Consider the following 23,076-nt stretch of genomic DNA (forward strand, 5'->3'; position numbering starts at 1 on the left):
GGAAGTGGTCTGTCTTCCTCCTTCTCTACAAACACTCGAGACCCTCACACCCCCCTCACGCTGCAGCTGCTCCAAGAACAAACAGGAGACAAGGAAAGTTGGTTTGAGATTTTTATTTCTTTGTACACTTTGAGCAGGAAGGACTGAAATAGAAACCATGGTGAGTCCCAGCGAGGGGAATAACTCCATAAAGACGGGGCAGGCGGCCAGCCCTGCTCCATGCCAGCCTGTATCAACATCAGCCATCGCTGCTTAGTGACTAGATGGTTTTCAAACAAGTCCATGAACGGTCATAGACTACATACAACATGCCAGTTCACAACAGGAAACAACTTATGTGTACTTCTTGATTTCATCATAGAGGACTAAGACAAAAGCGCCGCCCATCCCTCGGAGCACGTTGGACCAGGCGCCTTTGAAGAACGCCTTGGAGCCCTCGTCCCGGGCGATCTTCCGCCAGCAGTCCAGGGTGCCACTGTACATGATGTCACCTGCGGGACACAGACAGCGCGAGCCATCAGCTGCCCACAACCCCTCACACACAGGTTGGGAATGGCCTAACCCATCTGCCAGCTCCATAACCTCACATGCATCCCACTTCTTCCTGCATCAGAAGACAGTATTGTCTGCGAGATACGCTGCAGCTGCTGCTGCATTACCCCTAGGAGACACTGGAAGGACCAGTTTGAGCTGAAGGCAGCCACTATTTGCTGTGACACTTCCAGACCCAAAAGCTATTGCACAGTCAGAAAGGCCATGTCTGCAACCAGGAATGTCTCTTCTTGGCCCAGAGACGGGGGTTTGCAACATCTTTGGGCAAGTTCTGCTATTTCTACCCCGTGACAGACACCTGACTTGCACATGCCACCTTACAGGTGTGCTGCAGAGACTCGCCCACCCCACCTGAGATCAGCTTCCACAGCCCCTCTGGCACCTCGCTGTTCACAAGACACCAACATGGCTTGGGGAAAGCCAAGCCACTCTGCCTTCAGCTCAGCTCCACCACCAACCGTCGATTCCTACCCAAGGAGATGGAAACTTACTTCCTTTACGGCCAGACTGCATCATCATGCGCCGCCGAACCGTATCGAAAGGGTAGGAGGTCAAACCGGCGACAGCGGTGACGGTCTGAGCGATCATCCAGCTGACCACGATGTGGGTGTTCTTTGGGTCCGGAAGCATGCCTGAGGGAGAGAGGTTTTGGTGAGAAGGGCAAGGGAGCCACCGGCACCTGCCACAAGGCACGACAGGCCTCGCCGCAGCCCAGCATCCCCCTTGTAGTGCCGTTTCAGTCAGCCTACCCTTGGCGGTGTCGTAGATGCCAAAGTAGGCAGCTCTGTAGATGATGATGCCCTGGACCGAGACGCTGAAGCCCTGGTAGAGGCCCCTGAGGCCATCTGAGCGGAAGATTTTGACCAGGCAGTCCCCCAGGCCGCTGAACTCGCGGTCAGCCCCGGCTTTACCCACATCCGCGGCCAGGCGGGTCCGGGCAAAGTCAAGGGGGTACACGAAGCAGAGGGAGGTGGCGCCGGCGGCCCCCCCCGACGCCAGGTTACCGGCGAAATACCGCCAGAACTGCGTGCGCTTGTCCACGCCGCCCAGGAAGATCTGCTTGTACTTGTCCTTGAAGGCGAAGTTGAGCGCCTGGGTGGGGAAGTACCGGATCACGTTGGCCAGGTTGCCGCGCCAGAAGGAGAGGACGCCCTGCTCCCGGGGGATGCGCACCACGCAGTCGATGATGCCCTTGTACTGCTTGTCGGCGGCGATCTGCTTGCTGGCGTGCTGCACCTGCGGGGCCGGGCCGGGCCGTCAGCGCCGCCAGCCCCCGGCCCGCCGCCCCCCCGCCCCCCGCGCCCGCCTTGGCGAGGCCCCGGCGCTCACCTGCAGCAGCAGCTTCACCCTCTCGATGGGGGCGACGGCGGTCTTGGAGATGGCGGCCGCCACCCCGCCGGCGAAGAAATCCTTGACGAAGGACACGGCCGCATCGGTCATGGCGGGTGCGGGCGGCGGGTGCGGGCGAGGCGCTGCGGGGCGGGCGGGAGGGGGGGGGGGCGGCTGCGATGGCCGCTTATATAGGCCGCGGCTTATATAGGGGCGGTGGCGCGCACGTGGGCGGGGGCGCGCCGCATCCCGCCCGCCCATTGGCTGCGGCACACGGGGGCGGGGCCGCCGCAGGGGGGCGGGGCCGCCGCAGCAGCCGGCAGAGGGGGGGCGCGGGCTCCGGGCTCGGGCTGGGGGGCACAGCCGCGGGGCGCGCACACACACACAGACAGACACAGACATACACACACAGACATACAGACATACACACACACACACAGACAGACACAGACATACACACACAGGCACACACACACACACAGACACACACACAGACACACACACACAGACACACACACACAGACACACACACACAGACACACACACAGCCGCGGGGCGCGCACACACACAGACAGACAGACACAGACAGACACACACACACAGACAGACACACACACACAGACACAACCGCGGGGCGCGCACACACAGACGGACACACACACACACACAGCCGCGGGGCGGACACACATACACACACACACAGCCGCGGGGCGCGCACACACACAGACAGACAGACAGACACACACACACAGCCGCGGGGCGCGCACACACACAGACAGACAGACAGACACACACACACAGCCGCGGGTCGCACACACTGGCCACTCGCCCCGGGGCCCTGCCAGCACCCCCAGTATGGGGGAGTGGGCTCTGGGCAGGCTGTGTGGCAGTGACAGGGCCTTCCCCCCCAGCCCCTCTGTGCCATACAGGTGCTATAGAATCATTTTGGTTGGAAAAGACCTTAAAGATCATCAAGTCCAACCCCTCACCTCATACTGCCAAGCCCACCACTAACCCAGGTCCCTCAGCACCTTATCTATGTCTCTTTTCTCCCTGGGCTGCCCATTCCAATACTTAACAAGCCTCAGTGAAAAAGTTCCTCCTAATCTCCAATCTAAACCTCTCCTGGTGCAAACATTTCCCCTCGTCCTATCACTGGTTACTTGGGAGAAGAGACCTATCTCCACCTTGCTACAGCCACTCCTCACCAGACTTGTTCTCCAGACCCTTCAGCTGCCCTGTTGCCCATCTGTGGACACACTGCAGCACCTCACTGTCTTTCTTGCATCATGCAGGTGATGCAGAAGACAGCTGCATGACCTCGGTTTAGGCAGGAGTGCGGGGAGGCTCCTAATCTGTTTAGTCTTCAGGACCGAGCCAGACAGCTCCGTCTCACCGAACCTCAGCCGAGCCTCTTCCTCCAGCTCTCCTCGGGTTACCTAGGCTGGGAGGTCAGCGATGCTCTGGGAGCTCCCAGCCCCGCCTGGATTCCCCACACGGGTCACAGCGCTGAGCTCAGCAGGGGATGCTCAGGCAGACACACACCCACCAGGTACCAGCTCTATGGCAGGGCTGTGCACACACGGCACGTGAGCTACAGGTCACCTACCTAAAAGGCAATTCAGCCTTGCTATTAACTCATTCTTCAGGATCACACACCATTTTATGCTGAAGCACTTTTAGTGCTGTCTGAAATATCTCAGTGTTACCTTCTGGGGGATTTCTCACGCACAGATGTGATGAAGCAAAGCAGAGGCTCAGCTGATAAAGGGTAAGTGATTTATAGGTCGTGGGAGTACATTTCAATACAAAGGTGTTATTAGCATATCAGAAACAAGTTAGAGGTAACTTTTTGACTCACCCTGACTCTTGCCAGGTGGGACAAGCTGATCAGACTCACATCACTCATATGCACCTGTCACTCAATCTTTAAAATCCATTTAGAAACACAAGATCAGTAAAAAGCAGCCAGGTGTGCTTGGACAAGGGAAGGGAATTCAGAAATCTGTTCCTCCCCAGCACGTTCACACAACCCTCAAACATCTCAAGCAAGTTTCAGTATTATTGCCTGCACTGTGCAGATGAGGAAACTCAGGCACAGAGAAACACATTCACTAGACAGGTTGATTAAAGAGACAAAAGCACTTACAGCCCTAGCGTGATGCACGAGCCACCAGATCTGCTCTCTACCATCTCACTTTTGGCTATCAGTGCTTTCACTTCTCTGAGAAGAAAACAAGCATGAAGCACCACTGCAGTAGAAGTGAGCAAGCCCACTAAGAGGGATGCTGCAAGACCTCAGCTGTAGGATACATCAGTGTTGAGTTCTAGGTGCAAGACAGGCCTTACAGTTATCCCAAACCTTTCTGCACACCTCTCTCCATAGTCACAGACTGTTCCTGCATCGCTCTGGCATTGCCTCATCCTGCTGGGACCTGACCTAACCCAGCAGGTTCTGAGATTTACTTATTTCCACCCAGCAGGGCCATAAACAGTACAAAAACACACAAGAGGCTGTGAAAAGCAGCAGGTAAATGCTGTGCTGAGCCCAGGCTGCTGCAGGCAGGGCAGGAGCACCACTGCTGTTCAGATCCCTGACACGCTGCCAGGGCCCGAGGCTGGTGGGACACCCACCTTCCCACATGGACATGGGGTTAAGGGTCTCTGTCAGAAGGCACTCGGATGGGGCTGTTCCATAGCTGTACTTCTACAGAGGAACCAGAGCAATACCGAGGTTGTCAGGTACAATACCAAGACGATCTTTTATTGTTCAAAAGCTCCCCAACGTGGTCAGAGGCCCCTTAGTTACCTTGGCACTGGCAATAACCTAGTGGTCTTGCTGAAGGTTTCATAGCTGCAGAAACTCTCTGTGGCTCCTGGAGCACAGCAGTTATAGTGGAAAAAAAATCACAGGTTGTGTGCTGACAAGTTCTCAGCTGTACAGTGGGCCTGGGTCTGTGCACATGAATCCAAACACAGTTTGATACAAAAATAGAGCTTTAGGAATACCAAAACAACATGGCAAGGCTTGTGGCTCTGAAATATCTAACACATTTAAAAACTGCATTGTTGAGGAAATATTTCAGAGAACTTCAGGAAAACGATTTTTCAAAGCCTGAAACAATTCCCATACACACAGTAACAACAGATGGGAAGGAGGGGAAGGTTTTCTAGTGCACACTTCAGTTCAAAGGATTGTCATTCCAGTGTATTACAGTTCATTTTGCACATCACAGTTCTCTCTTGGCAAAAGCACAGCTGCAGCAGCACATTTGCATCCTTAACACCAAAGATCCATACAACACTATGATATCCAAGTAAGTCTCAAAAACTGAAGGGTGGATTCTGGAGTGTGACTGAACTGTGACTCTGCATCCACAGAAGGCCATATCCACACTACCACTGAAAAAGAGACTGCAGAAGGAATTGTTGCATGTTGTACATGCTCTAGTCTGTCATTTTTGGCTGACTCAGTACCTCAGATGACTTCAAAAAAATCCATTTGAATTTTCTTACCATTTTTACACTCTCATCTCTGTTTTCTTGCCTTTCTGCAACATGGCTCTTCAGCATGGAAAAGCTCCCAGAATAATATAACTTCAAGTTCCAAATTGGTTGCATCTCCCTTCTTCAGTATATGCTCACTATTCATATTCTTCATACCCATTCAGACTTATTAATTCCTGGCATTGGTGTCTCAGCATTAAAGCCCTGCACTCTGCTGAGACACTGCTACCTGTGCTTCAACATGTCTTGCAAAGTTCCATCAGAAAGGAAGTGTGTGTCTGCAATGGCCACTCCGATGTCAGTTCTCAAGAGCTGATTTCCTCGGCTCAAATTTTTCCCTTCGGAGGAGCTTTAATTCTCTCAGTTCCTGTGGCTGTAAACTCTGGTCCACGCCAGGAGTTAGTTTGTAATTTAAAGGAGATTCAATGTAACCGTTTCTGTAGAGACAGACCCTCTTGCAGAACTCAAAGGTGCTGAACATAACACCAAAGTAGGGGACAATCTGGGAAAAGGAAGTTGAAAAAAAACCCAACAAAAGATAAAGCAGAGCAGCAAGATCAGACTCACCAGTAGCATCCTTAGCTTGGGTGTTTTTAAAAAGGGAGCTCCTAGGACTTCAGTTCTGGTCTGATCTGCTCATAGAGTTGTGTATATGAAATCAGTCTCACCTCAAACTAGGCTGGCACCTGCAGCTTGCTAAAAGTAGGAGTTTATTATTGGCACATAACTAATTATAACAATATTGTGAGGAACAAGGTGTACTGGCCTGTAGATTATCACACTTTGTCATATTATCTAGGCAAATCCTAAGCAACCTCAGCAAATCCCAGTAGGAAATGTGGGATTTATTCTACAGCCAATAGAGAGACTGAACACTCTCCTTCTTTTGCCCCACGCAGAATGAGCAGCCCTGGTGCCAGGTGGCTTTACAGCAACCAAGACAGGGCCAGGCACAGGCAGGCCATCACAGTCAATCAAATTGTCACTCAGTTACCACTCATTAGCCAGCCTGTGGTACTGCACACAGGTAAATCCTCACTGCAGCACAGTAAAATGTATTTAGGTAAATGACATTGCTTTATGTCATGTTTTCAACTCAGCCATGGCTGTAGTATTCAAAAGCTGGTCAAAAGTACTTCTGACTTCTGGGGAAGTGGCTTATGCAAGCACAATCTTCTTTACAGCTCTGTACAACATGTAAATTACTGGAGCTCAGCTGAGAAGTAGAACTTGTTTAGCTGTGGTAAGTGGATCACATGCAATCCCCCACCCATACTCTACCTTGTGTGTTGGCAGCATTCCCTTCTCTAAGGACATTCAAACGAACTTGGAAGTAGTGACATCCAGAAGCCAGGCTTACATTTGGGGAAATATGACCAAAACAAGTTCCAGAGCTGGTTTACAACCTGCCTGAGGTTATACCTGTCTGTCATCTATAAGCTGCTAATAAATACAGAGGCATAGCAATAAGCTTTACAACCCCAACTGCCCAAAAGTATGTCTTGATTACTTCAGGATAGTTTTTGACTGTGATGAAAGCAAAACCTCACCTTGAGCAGACTGGGTGTGAGTCCACTCCAAAGTCCAAGCACACCTTTGTTCTTCACGGTTTGCCGGAAACAGTCAGCCATGCCAGTGAAATGGACATCAACCGCTCCATAGTGGGGAAGCCAAGGACTCTGGGCCTGCTCCAGAGACACCCGTGGGGATTTAGAACAAGCAAAGGAAAATCAAAGTAATTCAAAACAATTGTTGTCTCCACTCTGGTAGATAAGGAACACTTAATGCCACATTTTGACAGACTGATCTGGATTATTCCATCATCCCAAAAGAATAAGCTATTTGGCCTTGCAACACAGACTGAAAAAGGAGGGAATTCACTCTCTGATAGGTATGAAAGAGAAAGAGAGCAGGAATTTCACACAGCACCTCCTTTTGTGCCATGGCACTGCTAGAAACAAATCCCACCCTTGTGAAGACAAATCCCCTGAACCAGAGCTGTATAAAGCATCAGCCCCACATCTGCCAGCTGCTCAGGTCAGGGGAGAAGGATTTCACATCCCTGGCAGTGCAGCACTTTGGGGAGAGAAGTTCGGGGCTGGCCCCAGGTCCCACACTGCCTTCCTGTCATTGCCATCCAAACACTGCCGTCCTTGGCTCTGGCTGCTGAGGCTGTGTTCACACTGCAAAGGGCAGTACTATACATTACTCATAGAATCATACAGTCATCATGGTTGGAAAAGACCTTTCAGATCATCAAGTCCAACCACTCACCTCACACTGCCAAGCCCACCACAAACCCATGTCCCTCAGCGTCTCAGCTATGTGTCTTTCCAGTATCTCCAGGGATGCTGACCTCACCACCTCCCTGGGCAGCCCATTCCAATGCTTAATAACTCTCTCAGTGAAAAAGTTCTTTCTAATACCCAATCTAAACCTCCCCTGCTGCAACTTGAGCTCATTTCCTTTTGTCCTGTCATTCATTACTGGAGAGAAGATATCTACTTCCACCTCATTGCAACCCCTTTTCAGATAGCTCTAGAGAGAGTTGAGTAGCAACACTACAGCAGAAATGGAACAGATTCCAGCCCAGGCTGTATAAGCCTGTAGGTGTACAAGCCCTGCAGGTGAGCAGTTGGTGCCTCTGCTCCCATGTCTTTGCTACGTGGTCAGTTGATCCAGGCTGGTTAAAGTTAGTGTGGGAGCATCCTGCTGGAGTGCAGCTACATTTCCAGGTGCAGCACAGGCAGTGTCTGTTCACATGGAAGAAGTGTAGTGTGTCATTTTTAACAGCAAAATCCTTCCTTCATTAATCTCCTACTGCATTAGCACAGACAGGATAACCTGACTCTGAATAATCCCATCCTCATCCATCTGTGCACATGCAGCCATGGGTTAATTTTGTATTGGCAAATCAGGGTTTCACTCAAACACATGGCAAGTGACACTTCTCAGTCAAGAGTGTGTGGGGAACCCAGGCCACAGGCCAATGACACATGTGTGAAAGCTGATCACCACAGGGCAGGAGCTTGATAAAAAATGGTCTTGTTCAGTTACCTGATTGGTACACAGGGCTATCATTTTACCCCCTCACTCATCTGAAACACCGTATGGTGCAGCATTTTTTCACACCTTGGCCAGACTAACCTACAGCTTCTCAGAGCTGCTAAGCCTACAACAAGCCTCTCATAAACTGACAAGTGGTGATGACATTTTCTAGATGCCTCAGCTATAGCATCTCAAACACTTGGCAACTTGGATGCTGGGAATGGAAATATCAAAACCCATGCTCCAGGTATTTGCTGATCAAATAGTTGTAATGCTGTTGCATCCCACTGCATTACTGGCAAGTTTACTGCTAAAATTTAGAAGGTAACAAAACCCCTTAATCACCCCCTCACTAACTGAACTTTCTCTATAGTGTACCTGATTTATAAGAGAGATGACATTTGTGGGGGAGAAGGTATTTCAACTGTTCTAATTGCTGGTCCTCTGTGTGTCTACACTGGCCTTGCCATGTGCATGGGGCTACATCTGTTTCCAGAATTCCTAACTGTGGTGCAAGTTCCAACAGCTTCCTGTTTAAGGACTCAGAGAGGCAGACCTTATGGGGTTTAACTGCTGTGATTCTATGGTATTACCAGCCCTGCCTTCGCAGGTAGTTGAAGGTAATGGAGCTAGTCTGGTAGCCAAGGGTCATGCACACGTTTACTTGTGCTCATTTGCTCCAAGGAAGCTCAGTTATCTGCTTGGCTCTGTTACTTAAGAGGTGTAAGGGTTTAAAAAGTAATAGCTGAACCCAACAGTGCAAAAGGGAGAAATTACTTTTCAAGTCTTAATCCACAGTACTTCAGAAACTCCTCCACAAAGACTCTCAGGGCTGTACTGTAGAAGATGCCGAGTGCTGCAACTGAGACTTCAGGGACCAGTTCCACTAAGAATGATGATATTATCACCAGGGATGCTTTGAAGAGCACTGAAATTATGTGAGTATCCATAAAAATGAAACAGCAGTCATAAAAGAGCTGAATTCAAAACCCTGTTCAGCTTTCTGGACTAGCAGCCAGTTTCCATCAGCTTCTTTGGTAAAGGAAGTCATAGGCAGCCAAGCAGTGAAAAGAGACAGGTTTCTACAATGCTTCTGGAAAGGCCGAATGCTGTTAACACACCACTCCCTTCATTTTTAAGGCCCTTTGTGGTAGGCAGAACATGACCTGGCAGAATTAACAGCATGAGCTTGACGTAATCCCTGTCGTTACTGTACACACTGTAAAGGCCCATATCAAAGGGGCTTGATTCCAGTATTCCTACCTACACCACCCAGACAGGTGACAAGCACACTGCAGCTCTCAATGAAATTCTGTATGCAGTAAACACTTCCAAAAGATAGTGAAAAAGGAGCAGGTAAGTCAAACCCCAAGTTTTCCTATTTGGCCTCAGATATTGACCTCTTAAGACATTTACTGAAAGATTATTTTTAGCAACATTCACCATAATTAAAGCCATTTTCAAGATTCCAGTTTGTGGTTTGAAACATGCTTTGCCAGTCTTTCTGCTTGACAGGAGCAGTGTGTTTCTAGGACCCCACACACAGTATTTAGATAGCACTTGTCCACGGAATCTCAAATCACCTCCTGCAAAAGGAAAACTACAAACTGTATCAGTGTGCAGTTTAAAATTCAGTATGTTGGAATACAGCTGGACAAAGGAAAAATGTACCAATAAAAGAAAAAAATAGGCAGGTGTTTCATTTGGCATTGTTTTTAATGAAATAAATGGCTGTGGGGTTTGGGTTCTGCATTATCTGATCCTCACAACCACCCTATGGCACCAGAGCCAGAAAATTGAACTAACAAAACAGATGAGTTTTTTCTACCCCTTTTTTTCCAGAAACCTACTATGACATACATCTAATCTTACACCAAAAAGATCAGGTTTATGGACAGAGATGCCATGCACCTCAAAGTAGTTCCAGTTCCTTTCTTTTGACACCCCTTGACACTATGGGCTGCTGCATGCAAACTTGTTTGCTATGAACACATAGAAAGACTTCCTTCCTGTCCAGTTATGGCTGTCCCATACTGCAGAGGGCTGGAGATATAGTACAGCTCACCGTGCTGGTAACAGTGCAAAGTCCTTAGTCCTAGTACTAGCTGGGCTGCTAATCTTTTCACCTCTGATGGATGATGGGTTCTCTAAATGATTAAAGCACATAAAGTGCAGAACTGGCTCCATCTGCTCTCTCACAAACACAAGCCTTTCAGTACCCAGAGGCAGCCAAGTCTAAGTCACTGTGATACATCCCCAAAGTCAGCACTCTCTTCTAATTCAAAACTCTAAACCCAAGAGAGACAGATGTATAAAATAACCCCAACTACCTGCACTTACTAAGGGTGAAGTGTCATGACAAAACTCAAGTTAATTCTTGTTACCTGAAGGCTCTTAAGACACCATCTCTCCCTTGTCTCCATCATGAGGTGACTGCCAGAACAACATAGTCTCATTTTGGGAACTAATCTTGCAGACCCTCATAAAGATTTCCCCTTCAGTGATCTCCCTTGGTCCCTCTCCTCCTCCTCCTCTCAGGACTAAAGGTTGGATGTAGCTCACCACAGATGCAATGGGAACCATGGCCACTTGCACTTTTTGCAAGGCTCACAGTAGCCCCAGAGGCACCAAGCAGAGGCCACTGGGTCAGGAAATGGCAAACACAGTGGTTAGGCCCCTTCAGCCTGAGCCCAGAGCTGTGCAGGTAAAAAATGCCCCCGGCTCTTTAGGACATTTTGCTTGGCAGCTATCTGAGTTTACACATATCAGAGACTATCTGGAAATATTTCCCTTTCAGTTAATGTACTTTTCCCCTCACTTCTCAGTTCATAAAGTTTGTTGGTAGAAAGATTTGCTATTTATTCCTGTTTTGATAATGCAGTGCTGTTGGCACAGAGTATGGAAGACACCTAACAGTGAGTAGCTGCCATAGTGTGCTGACCTGATGGCAGACATAGTAAAGCTGCTTGGTACTTGCACATTTTCAATAGATACAGGCGTCCTACACTTCTGATCAATTAAAAAACAAAAGTACAGGAAAGCACTTTACAACACAGTTCAAGAGTTCATGCTCTTAATCTGGAAGCTAAAATAAGCCTTCTTTGCCGTCTGGGTTAAGAAGGACACACATAACAGGCAGGCCTAACTGGTTCAAAGGAAACTGAAGGACAAAGATTGCAGGTTTCATTCAAGCTAATGCCACTACAGCCAACAGAGATTTCACTAAAGTGATGGCTGAATGCTTGAAAGAGTATTTCATTTCACTCAAATAAGAAAGAACTAAAATGTAAGGAAGTATTAATATTGGGGGAAAAAAGAGCACTCATCAGTCCTTTCTCCTGGAGGACAGACTTACTTGGTAGTCATTCTCTCTCCTGTGTCAGTGGTTTGGTAATGCTGACCTACCCCTGGCTAAAGGCCACCAGAGGTATTCAGGCATGTCAGAAGGTAAACGATGACAAGCTATCAGGAGACAATCAGTTCCAGAGCAGCACAGCAGAGCAGCTGACCTGCAAGGGCCTGCATTCTAGGAACATGTAGTCCTTTCCTCTGTAACCTGAACTGGGGCCAAATCATCTCACTTTTCCAACATCAACGGCACTGAACAAGCAAAACAGTTTGCTGTTTGCTCAAACATTTCTCAGCTTTACATTCATTCTGTACCCCAAAGCTTCATGGTTTGTGGTAGAATCCCTCCTTTGCTACCCAAGCTAAACCTTTCCTGCTTTTAACACCTGCAGCATGAAGAAAACTTTGATATGGAATATAAAGGCCTTTTTCCCAAAGGCAGTGCAAACCTCTTGCAATGACACCTCTGGGTGGTTTTTGAATGCCTTGTGATGGTTTAGCTCCATCCTTATGAATGGGTGCACCATTTTCATGCATATCAGCTCTAATTTATGCCTTAGGCAGACTGGCTCTTTCTAAAACTTCACAGGATGAAAAGCAACACTAGCTCCCACATCTCCTGCTTTCTGGGTAGGAACCAAGGAGAAAAATAACATATTAAAGGATTGGGGCTTTACAGAGGACATTTTCATTGACTTTATGTGGATGAGATAAGGAATTACACTAAATAAGAAATACAGAAAAGAATGTGTCCATGAAGTTTTGGCTCCTGTGTATTTTACATAACTAATCACCTTACATTCCACAGGCACATGATTCTAAACACAGAAAAACAGACACAAGACTCTCCTGAGTAACTGATCTAAAAGTACACATGTTGGGAGTAACAGTGACAGCTGTCACTCTGGAGGCATCACTGTCTCCCTGATGAAAATGACAGCTACAGTAGTTGTGTGCACAGCAGTGTACCCTAATCCAGGTCAGGCCATGTCAGTTGGCTGAGCTTACAGAGTTTAAAAAGGTGGGCTGAGTTAGCCCATCTGACTTGTCTCAAAGTAGATTACAGAGCTCTTGCTGATAGCACACTGATCACAGAGCTGCAGAGGCTGTAAGAGGCCAGCAGCCATGCTTAGCTGGCACTACCAAATCTAGGACTGGGAGTGTGGTGGACACTTCAGTGTCTGGGAAAATCATTCAGAGAGAATTGCATTCTGCCCTCCCTCAGACCTCTTGTATTTCAAAAGGGTACCACGTGTTTTCCTGCTTTTCTTTGGCACACCACTCTGCTGCAGCACTAAGCTACTGCTGTAATCCACCTCAGAGTGAGTGAAAAGAAAGAACTCACATTGCATCTCGCCTTCAGATGAAGTATTTTTGGTGTTTCATCTCTATCTGTACACTTGTTTTCACAAAACTTGAAGGAAGCTAATATATCTGAAACCTCCACTCCTCTGTCAAGTTTAGCTGCAGTTGAACAGTAAGATCAAAAGTTATTGAGGGCAAGGACAGATGGCTAGTAACTATATAAGCCTTACTTTCAGGGGAAATCAGACTGAAGGTAATATTGCTCCTTATTTGTTTCCATACTATGGATTTGTCACTCCATGTGGTCAAATGGCTCCACTGCTAAAAACTTTCAAGGCTCAGGCTCCCATGCTGTTCACTATTAAAGGCTGTCCCTGCACAAAGTCTCAGAGCACATATGCTTCTGAGATGTTGTGTGAACCACAACACCCAAAAAGGATTTCTTATTCTTAAACCAGGTCATGCCTCCACTAGCTTCCATATTCCCAGCTGACAAGGACACAGATCTCACAAACTGCAGGGACATCACAACTTGAGAGCTTTTGGAGGCTGCCACACCAGCATAGGTGACCATTTCCAATAACAGAACACTCTACAAGTTGCTCTACTGAAGCAATGCAGGAGTACTGCCTCCTCACTTCAGCAGGGAGAAGGTGCTTTTCTAACTAACATTCACCATGTTCTTTTCCAAACCTTTGTTTTTAACCCAGCCATTGGCTTCTTGCTAGACTGACTTTTACCATGCAAGGAACACAGTTAGGGGACTGTTTTTAAAGAAATAAATAGCAGTACTTTGAAAGAGAGACTTCAGTATCTCCTTTAGCTGACTTCAGACTAGAAAAGTGCCTACAGGGCACAAGATGCATTTTCTTTAAACAGGCTACCTCAAAAAGCTTTGTTTCCTCCAGGTTACCAAGAAATCACAGCATTCACAACAGATTTCACACTTGCAGAGTATCTTGTGTTCCAAAGAGCAAAAACCTCAAGAAAAAAATCCCAAATGCATTGCACATCTATAGGCAGCTGAGGCCTAACTTACTTTTGTCACTGAAAAGAGGGCACTTCTTGGGTGATGCCTGACAACAGTCTACACTAACCAAGCACAGTGAGCCTGTCTGTGTCAGCAGAGGAAATTAAAAGCCTAGACTTCAAATAAAAAGGATCACTGCTGAACAATGCTTTTCCTGGAGAGATGTCCTTACAGCTTGAGGATGCTGTGCAGTCATCACAAAAAATATGCTGAATCCTGCAGTGTACCAAAAATATGCTTATTCTGTGTTACAAGAGTTTGATGGTAAAGCTATACCTGAGTAGCACTTCCTGGCAAAGGAGAATTTCAGACAAGTTGTAGTCACAGAAATGAAAACAAATGACACCATCAAAATACAAGGACAGGGCTGAGCTTCTGCAAGCCATGCAGAGTTTGCTCATGTGAGCAAGTGAGGACTAACTGTACAGTCAACAAAGTATCTGAGAAACTTTAGGGTCATCTTTGTGCATTTTGCCTAAGAAAACTACCAAAGTCACATGCTAGTTTGGAGGGAAGTCTGAGAAATGGCAGCCAGGGGTATCTGAGCCTATCTCTGAGGGTCACGTGCACAGAGGGAAGAGCCAAATTTGGGTATTAGGTTTGTGCTCCTCATTTGCATGTTTGTACATTTTCAGCTCTACACATAGCCTGAGACTGGCATCATTCTAAGAATAATCTGTATGGCAAACACCAGCTCTACACTTTTCCCTTACTGGAGTGCCAGAGCTCAGTCCAATATGTACTCGGGAGGTCATCACAGGCAAAAAGATGATGTGGGGAAGCGGAAACATATTGCCAGTGCTTCCCTTGATCCAGACTCATTCATAGGCAGATACTTCCCTGCTTAAGGTAAAAAGGAAAAAAAAAGGAAAAAAGAAAAGAAGTGTTCTTGTAAGCAAGTGTGCAAGGTAACAGAACAGTACTGGAATATCACTTAGATACCGGATGTAACAAAGAACATGATATTGTGAAGTAAGAAAGCCAAAAATAACAGTCAGAAGGATATAAAGATCAGTAAATTTTTGTTCAGAGACTGATGTAGAATGAGTGAGCCAGGAGCATTTGACATGGAACACTGCTTTGAATAATCCTCTCCTTCACTAATCCCCCTCTACAGATGCACAACAAAAGCCGTATTCCCATGCTGAAACATGCATACAGTACCTCTTAATTCTCTAACATGCCAATCAGAAGCAAAGTGGAAAAAGGAAGACAAAGGAATAAAATTAGGACAAGCACAACACAGAGGACTCACAGATTCAGTAAGACTCACTCATATTAAGTAATGTTTCTCTTAAGAAGAGCATTCAAGTATATTTAGCAAACCCAGCATCTTTGTAAACATTATAAAGGTAACTCTAATAGCAGAGGGGGAAGAAGCCATGGTTACAGAGCAAATCTGACATCATAAATCATCACCAGAACAGCGAGGAAACAGCTGTCACTGACAGTCAACTCCTACTCCCACAAATGTCAGTGACAGAAGCTGCTGACGTCAGAAGTGTAGGATTCAGATATGTAAAATGAGAAAGGATGAAACAAAATGATTACAACTGAGATGAAAAATAGTACCTTATCCTTCCTCCCACGGCAGAAGTAATCTTCTAGTCAGTGCAAACAATTCAAGCATTGTCTAAGGGATGAGATGGATGGAGCTAACTCTTCTAAGACAGCCCAACGTGTTAGGTAAAGACCTGAACTGAATGTTCTGGTCTCAGGCTTATACTCCATTAGAGATGGTGTCCTAGTTTTTCAGTCTTTGAAACTCCTAAGAGTGCTTTACAATGCAGGTTCACTGAAAAAGGTCTTTGTCACTACACTACCTCCATCTGTCAGGTCGCTGGGACAGAAGGGAAGGAAAAGGAATCTGATACTGACCTCTACAAAGTGCTGGGTTCCAATCTGTACATGAAACTATTGCTCATTGCTTCAAAACAAAGGCAGCATTTCCCTATGTGCACTCCTGTCAGGCCTGGGGGTAGCTGAAGGCCTGTTTCCATCAGCTACAAAGGTAAATTACTGAGTGAAGGTTGATCAGAATATGATGCCTAAGAAAAACTGTGAGCAGAAGTATGTGCTCCCCTGTTTTCTGTAGAATACTGACATGTCATGGAAGCTCTTTTTTCCCCCTTCATTATTCTCATCCTTTTTAGGTCCCTTTGCATACCTTCCTGGTGCTGTCCTAGACATTTCCCTTCTGACCACCACCCTGCAAACTGAACAGGCACTGAACAGAGTTGATCCCTGCAAAGCTGGGCTACACCCTGTAAAAACAAACATCTTGGGTGACCTTACATGAGTTCCAGTGAGCTCCTGATATCAGCTTGAGTGTGATTTTCAACAAGTCTCTCTTTTAGACAAGCCTCCATGATTTATGTCATTTCCAGTACCAAATGATAGGCTTTCACACCTGGGCAAACAGTTCTTCTGAAACACCTTTGCCCTCTCCCTTGCCTTCATAATAAATCACTGTACAGGAGGTGTTTCTCTAAGCTTGGAAAATCACTATGCAGTTGTCTCAATGCCTCTATGAGGGAAAAAGCTTGTTGTTGAACTTTTTTCTCTCCAAAGTATTTTTAGCATCTTCACTTCCTACATATTTAGGTAATAAATCCAGCTCCCTTATTTCTGGAAGTGCTGATCAGATGTTTTAAGCATCCCTTTGGTGAAAGAGTACAACCTAGTGGCAGGGAAACAGACCATGGGCCTGTTCCACTTGTCGACTTGCCTGTCAAGACAAACCTTGACATGGAACTTAATGTCACACCAATTAAAATGAAAGGTTACTTTTGAACTGATTATGAAAACTGAATGTTCAAATAACTGATGTTACAGTCAGAAAATATCAGAAGGCAAACAACACAGTAAATGCCTTTCTTTTCTTTGCTGTGAGCCTCAGGATGTAAAGAAAAGGACTTTAATTGCTTTTCTTAGACCTCGATATAGCTGAGAAAAAAAACCCCAAGTTTTCATGCTCAGAGTCTCTTTGTCAGCTGAGACATTTTTGAGATAGCTGGTGAAAGGGCTCAGTCTAAAGCCTCACTTCTGAAGACATCAGCTACCTAAGCTGATATAGCTGAGAAAAAAAACCCCAAGTTTTCATTCTCAGAGTCTCTTTCTCAGCTGAGACATTTTTGAGATAGCTGGTGAAAGGGCTCAGTCTAAAGCCTCACTTCTGAAGACATCAGCTACCTAAGCTGGTCTAATAAAAGACATCACCTCTCTTGCTGAGGTCCTCTGTTATGAAATGGAGAGAGGGCAACAAAGACTTCTGTGCTACTGGATCTGAGTCCTGTCTACAGAAGGGAACCTGAGAAGCCAGAGAGAGGAATGAACAGTTTCACTGACATTTTGCTACCTTGTGTCTACCCCTTGAACAGGGGGATGGGAACCTATAATGCTGTCAGACCAAACAACTGCTTTTATTATTAGATCCCAAAAGCTTCCCATAAACTTGCAGTCCCATGAACTAGGCTGAAAGAACAAACCCAGTCAGAGAGCCACCAGACAATGACAGTTATTAATTTTCACTTCTAGTGATGAAGTCCTAAGGAAAAGTCAGCAGCATCAAATGAATCATGTCAGTGAGATGGCAGATGTAGGGTAGTGGGGTTTTTTTGTGGTGTGGGTTGCTTTTTTTCAGGTTGTTATTACCAAACTTTCAGGAGGAAGATATCAGCAAGATAATATAAAATGATACAGAAACTTGATATAGTAACTCTTGTGTTGCTGATGCTCCATGAAAGCAGCAGTATCAGCAACTGGGAGGTCACTTGTTAACCAGAGGAGTCAGAAATAAGAATGGGGATAGTTCTGAGCCTTCAGACTCAGAACAAGTTTCTTGTAGTTGCTGGTACACAGGTCAGGCCTAAATGGCAGACACACAGGCTCTGAAAATGACATGGATCTCATTCATCTTGCCTACCATTAAGGGAACTGAATGCCTGTATTTGATTGAAGGTTTGCTAATTCTGAACTGTGAGAATTTGATGGACTTGCTATGACAAAGAAAAGAAATAAAGCTAAAGACACAGAGTCTGAGAGTATACACACGTCCCATGATAGTACTTGAACCTACCTTAAAAGTGTAACAATAACTTGTAACAATAATTTTCAGACTCTAAAAAAACCCACCAAAAATAAAACCCAACCAACCTAAAACAAAGTCTGTGTAGCCTACCAGTGAGAGAAATAAAGTGGCACTCATGAACATCCAGCTGGTCTTGTCCCAAGATCCTGCAACAAGCATCTATAACTAAGTATTTGTAACATGAAAGTTCTGTACCTGCATCTTCCTCTTGACAGTCTCAAAGGGGAAAGAAAGTGTCTGTGCCACAGCAGCTGCTACACAGCCATTTATGAAGTTCTGTAGAGGAGTAAAATGAACTATGGGTTCTCGCCAGATTTTGTCCAGATTGATGTAAACAAAGAATGAGCCTGCAGAAAATGGGATAGCACCTAGAAAGCAAACCAGACAGGTTTATATCAACACACTGTACACTAAGAAAACAAGCTGCTCATCACATAATCTAGAAAGACAGGATGAGCCTCGGACACTTTACACCTCACATTGCTCAAATCTGATCAATATTTTGAAGAACTTTCCTCTGTAGTCACTGGTTTACCACCAATCACTCATATTGTAGCTTCTAGATGTGCTGACAAGGGCATATATTAACATATTAAAATATGCATGTTGTTAGAATTATTAACAACAGGTCAGTTCTTTCTCTAGGTTGTCTCTTTTGTGACAAGCTCTTTCTCCAGTCCAACCCAACCCTAGCAATTGTACAGGTAAATAGAGTTGCCTCTTCAGTTAGGCTGATGAGGGATATTTCTGTCCTCTTTTGCTTGTTCCATGCTCTCATCAATTTTATAGTGGGATTATACACTATGATTATTATACACTCATAATATATAATTATATCTATTTATATTATATAATGTATACAAAGTCACATTGGGAAAAAGTGAACTTGAAGTTAAATGGCATTTTTAAAAGCTATGAGGAATAAACTAATTAAGAAGTCATTTAATGTACAGAGGGAATATCCCTAATCTTCACTTTCTACATCAGTTGTACTTTACTGCACATACTGGCTTCACTAAACAGCTAGGGATACACTCTCACATCTAGACAGGAGTTAGGAACACTGTGTGTGTGTATCTATCTATCTATCTTACTTAGGTTTTGTTAGGAGTTAAATCACACAAATCTTGCATCTGAGCACAACTAGATGACCTATCTACAAAAGAAAGACAACTCTGTTGAACACTTAAACCATACATATAATGTGACACACTTGCTCATAATTTGAAGCAACAAAGCTGCAGCACAGGTAATCAGTATTGCTGTGCCTTATAAATCTCAGCAGCTTCTGCAGAACATCAGTATTTGCTCCTGAAATCAAGTGAGCAAATGAACACAGCACATAGCTGCAATAAACAATGAGCACCGAAGCGATCTTCCCCCATTAGTATTTTACCTAGTATAGCTGGTGAGACGCCATGGTAGAGTGCCAGGAGGCCCTCTTGATGATAAATTTTGTAGAAAGCATGCAGAATTCCCCTGTAAGATGGTTCCAGCCGGTTCTGCACAATGAGACGTGTTTTAATGACATCAGTGGGGTAAGTCACGATGGTTGCAACCATGCCAGCCAGACTTCCTGCCATGATGGCTCTCCAGTGGGAAATATGACCCAGCTCATCCGTGAAAAGAATAACAAGTCTAGACCAACACATAAGAGGGACTATTAATGCCAGTACAAACAGACATGAAAAACTAAGGCAGATTATTCTCAGTGTAATTCGTTCTTGTGCCCATGAGCTGTTTCAGCACTAGAGCTGAAACTTCAACATGTATTTAATCCAAAATCTTGCTATATATAACACCACATAAGCATCAGAACCTCTGTGAAACAGAGCACATGAATGGGTAAATGTGAGCAGAGACCAAAAAACACGTAAGAGCTCAAAGAGATCTTGGATAAATCCACACTGCACAGAAGTGTGCAAAGGCAAAAGTTACAGTTACTAAGTCAGGGACTGGTATACATAACACTGTAAGTGCAGTTTGCTTGGACTTTAATGTTACTGAGCTAAAACACTTCCAGTACCTGAAAGAATATTTTAGAGGCAGCTTGCATAGCTCTACCTGCAGCACAGCTCCCAGCACAGACTAAGCTCACACAGCCTGAGCTGTGCTCCTGTGCTGGAGGTCTCGAGCATCAATTCAGCAATGAAAAAAAAAACCTCCAAAAAGGACAGAGAGTAGTTACTCAAACAATTTACTTGTTTGCTTTGTAAGAGACTTTGAAAGTATTTTTGATCACTTAATCTTAATCTCTACTTCCATTTACAGGATGAAAACTACCATGACTCCAAACATGTCTGAAAGATTGTGAGTCAGAAACGTGATCCAACCCCCTGCCAAAGTTATCGTGTAAGACGAAATCCACAGACAACAACTTCATCAGAGGCCTTCCAAGAACAATTGACCCTTGCTCTCAGGAGGTTAAGTCTAATTTGAAACTTTGAAACTGAAGCACAGTTTTAAAGGCCAGTTAACCTACAATGCCTGCATTTGTGATGCACAGAAGGACCTTCCTATGTACACAGGACATTCCTACATCAGCTAGAAATGTCACAGAGGCAGCAAGAAGCAAAGAAAAACACCTGAGAGAAGGATCTTAGCTGGAGGTAAAATGTTTTTGGAAGCATTAACTAAACAGTTTCAATGGCAGATTTACATTTAAACTATATGGCGTTACCAAATCCAGAATGAAATAACGTGCAAAAATGTACAAGTCACTGCTTGCTTGGCTGATGGTTTTTCACATGAATGTGCATTTTCTCCTACATGGCTGATCCCTGCATCTACTTGTCTCCTGCCCTGGGGAGAGCCTAGGTCAGAAAGACCAGCCAAGCAAAAACAAAAACACATAAACCTTTCTGCCATGTGTCTTGGCAGTCCCTAAAGCAACACAGCCTGATTTTCCTGTGTGTGCACAAATGCATCTGGTGGGTGGTGGGGTTTCTCTAGGCACTACCCAGATAACATTTAAAACTGCCACGGAAATACAGCCTGTGCACAGTAACTGCAGACAGAGCAGAGTCAGTTGAATCTCTCTTTCCCTAGACAGTTCCACTCTGCTGTTCCAAGGGCTGCTGATTGTGCTCAGCCCAGGTCCTTCTCCAGTTGGCATTACTATTTACTTGTTACCGTGTAACATTTCTCTTTTTGTGTTTCTTGCCTTTTCTCCCACTAGAAAATACATGTAATTAAATTGCTCCCACTAGAAAATAGCTGTCATTCAAAGGAACACCCCTTACAAATTAGAGACAAACTTTAGTCTTGTGAAGGGAACACACCGTTTGAAGCTTAACAAACAGTGAAGTTATTTTGCTCAAAATGAACTGATTTATACTGTTGTGACACACTGTCTCTCCTGTGAACTTTAAATTACATTTAAATCACTGTTTCTGCCCTTCCACTGCCGTTACCTCTCCCCTTCTTTGACCACCATGTGCACTACAAGCAGCAGGTCACAAAAAAGCTGCCCAGTCCCAGGGTCTCCCTTTATCTATGGTTTCCTGCAGGGTGAAGGCAGAGCTGGGAGGATGACTCTCGCTCAGCCAGAGGAATGACAGAGCCCAGCGTGCTGCGCAGCGTCAGCAGGGGTGAGAGCCGCAGCGGGCTGGATTGGCCAGCGCAGGCTGAGCCCACACATCTCCCCACCCAGCACGGCCCATGAACTGCAATAACCCATCGCTCAGCTGGGCGGAAATGTCAAGTGCATACCATGCACACAGCTGAGCTTACTGGAGAAAAAAAAGGAAAAGAAACCCAACCCTCCAAGCAGCAAAACATGCTGGTGCGTGCGAACAGGCAGGCACTCTGTTCCACGGCTAAAAGATACTGGCAGCAAAAGGGAATCCTAGGAAACAGGGCGGGCTGGCAGAGCTCAGGTAGCACTGCTCTGTGTTGATCCTGCTGCAGTCCTTTCAGAGTTCACCTTAATTTAGTGGCTATGTCTTATCGAAAACAAGACCTCAAAACAAATAATGTCACACATCAACTTCAAAAATGATCAAATTTGCATAGCAAATGCTGCATAACAGGGTAAAATAGCTGAATCATGATTCTGTTATTATTTTCTTGGATACAAACAACATAACTACTTAAGAGCATATTAAGTGCATTGTTTGCAAAGAACAGATGTCGCAGTCACATTTGTACGTAGCACTATCACTTCATTTCTAAAGGAATCTATCTGACCGAAAAGATTTAACAGACTATCAACGCTTCACTATCTGTAGAGCACCTACGACTTTACAAGCAGTTGCGGGCAATACCAACAGGCCCAAGGAGTTGCTGCTTGCCGAACAAACTAAATAAAAGAAGTTATCAGTCCGGGGATGGAGTCTGTGGGGAGAAGGGACACGCAAGCAGAGACAGGAAAGTGCCCCTACGACTAAGCTCCACTTTCCGTCCGCTCCTCCTGGGCAAGAGGAGCGGCAGCGCAGCCCTCCCCGCGGAGCCCCGTCCCGCCCGGACCGGGGCCGCTCGCTTACCGGCGGGACGCGGCGAGCTGCAGCGCGCTGTACGGGAAGAGGCGCAGGCAGGCGGTGAGGTTCCCCTTCCAGAGGGCCCGCACGCCCTCGGCGCGGCACAGGCTGTGCCCGGCGCCGCGCAGCCCCCGCCGGCAGTGCCAAGTGCCCACCTGCGCCAGCACCGTCAGCAGCTCCAGCGGGGCCGTCAGGCTGAGGCTCAGCGCGCCCGCCAGCCCGGCGCAGCCCAGCCGCTGCACGGCGGTCACCCGGCCGTCCCGCCGCCAGGTGGCCATGGCCCCGGCCCGGCCCGGCTCGGCGGCACGGCGGTTACCCGCGGCGCGGGCTGGGCTGGGCTGGGCACGGCTCGGCTCGGCTCGGCGCGGCCCGGCGGGGCGCGGCCAGCG

The 23,076-nt window shown here is 46.3% G+C and overlaps 2 protein-coding genes across 2 annotated transcripts; both read right to left on the bottom strand.

The window, feature by feature from the left end:
• Positions 1–106: 106 nt before the first annotated feature.
• Positions 107–2,055, bottom strand: SLC25A5 (solute carrier family 25 member 5). Its single transcript, XM_062006519.1, has 4 exons — positions 1,882–2,055; positions 1,302–1,788; positions 1,044–1,184; positions 107–491 (listed from the first exon to the last, which is right to left on the bottom strand). The coding sequence occupies exons 1-4, from the start codon at positions 1,990–1,992 to the stop codon at positions 334–336; spliced, it is 897 nt and encodes a 298-aa protein (XP_061862503.1). The 5' UTR covers positions 1,993–2,055; the 3' UTR covers positions 107–333.
• A 1,591-nt stretch (positions 2,056–3,646) lies between these two features.
• Positions 3,647–23,008, bottom strand: SLC25A43 (solute carrier family 25 member 43). Its single transcript, XM_010203464.2, has 5 exons — positions 22,694–23,008; positions 19,606–19,847; positions 18,405–18,577; positions 6,939–7,073; positions 3,647–5,890 (listed from the first exon to the last, which is right to left on the bottom strand). Exons 1-5 carry the CDS (start codon positions 22,963–22,965, stop codon positions 5,687–5,689), a joined length of 1,026 nt encoding a protein of 341 aa, XP_010201766.2. The 5' UTR covers positions 22,966–23,008; the 3' UTR covers positions 3,647–5,686.
• Between the last annotated feature and the right edge of the window lie 68 nt (positions 23,009–23,076).

Source organism: Colius striatus, chromosome 13 (assembly GCF_028858725.1).
Source record: "Colius striatus isolate bColStr4 chromosome 13, bColStr4.1.hap1, whole genome shotgun sequence".
Classification (NCBI taxonomy): domain Eukaryota; kingdom Metazoa; phylum Chordata; class Aves; order Coliiformes; family Coliidae; genus Colius; species Colius striatus.

Coding starts and splice junctions, on each gene's coding strand:
- SLC25A43 (XM_010203464.2), bottom strand. CDS start 22,965: ATGGCCACCTGGCGGCGGGACGGCCGGGTGACCGCCGTGCAGCGGCTG. Junction 19,848..22,693: donor CAGCTCGCCGCGTCCCGCCG/GTAAGCGAGCGG, acceptor GTGTTGGTCTAG/ACTTGTTATTCTTTTCACGG. Junction 18,578..19,605: donor CGTCTCACCAGCTATACTAG/GTAAAATACTAA, acceptor TTTGCTTTCTAG/GTGCTATCCCATTTTCTGCA.
- SLC25A5 (XM_062006519.1), bottom strand. CDS start 1,992: ATGACCGATGCGGCCGTGTCCTTCGTCAAGGATTTCTTCGCCGGCGGG. Junction 1,185..1,301: donor CATCTACGACACCGCCAAGG/GTAGGCTGACTG, acceptor TCTCTCCCTCAG/GCATGCTTCCGGACCCAAAG. Junction 492..1,043: donor GCAGTCTGGCCGTAAAGGAA/GTAAGTTTCCAT, acceptor TGTGTCCCGCAG/GTGACATCATGTACAGTGGC.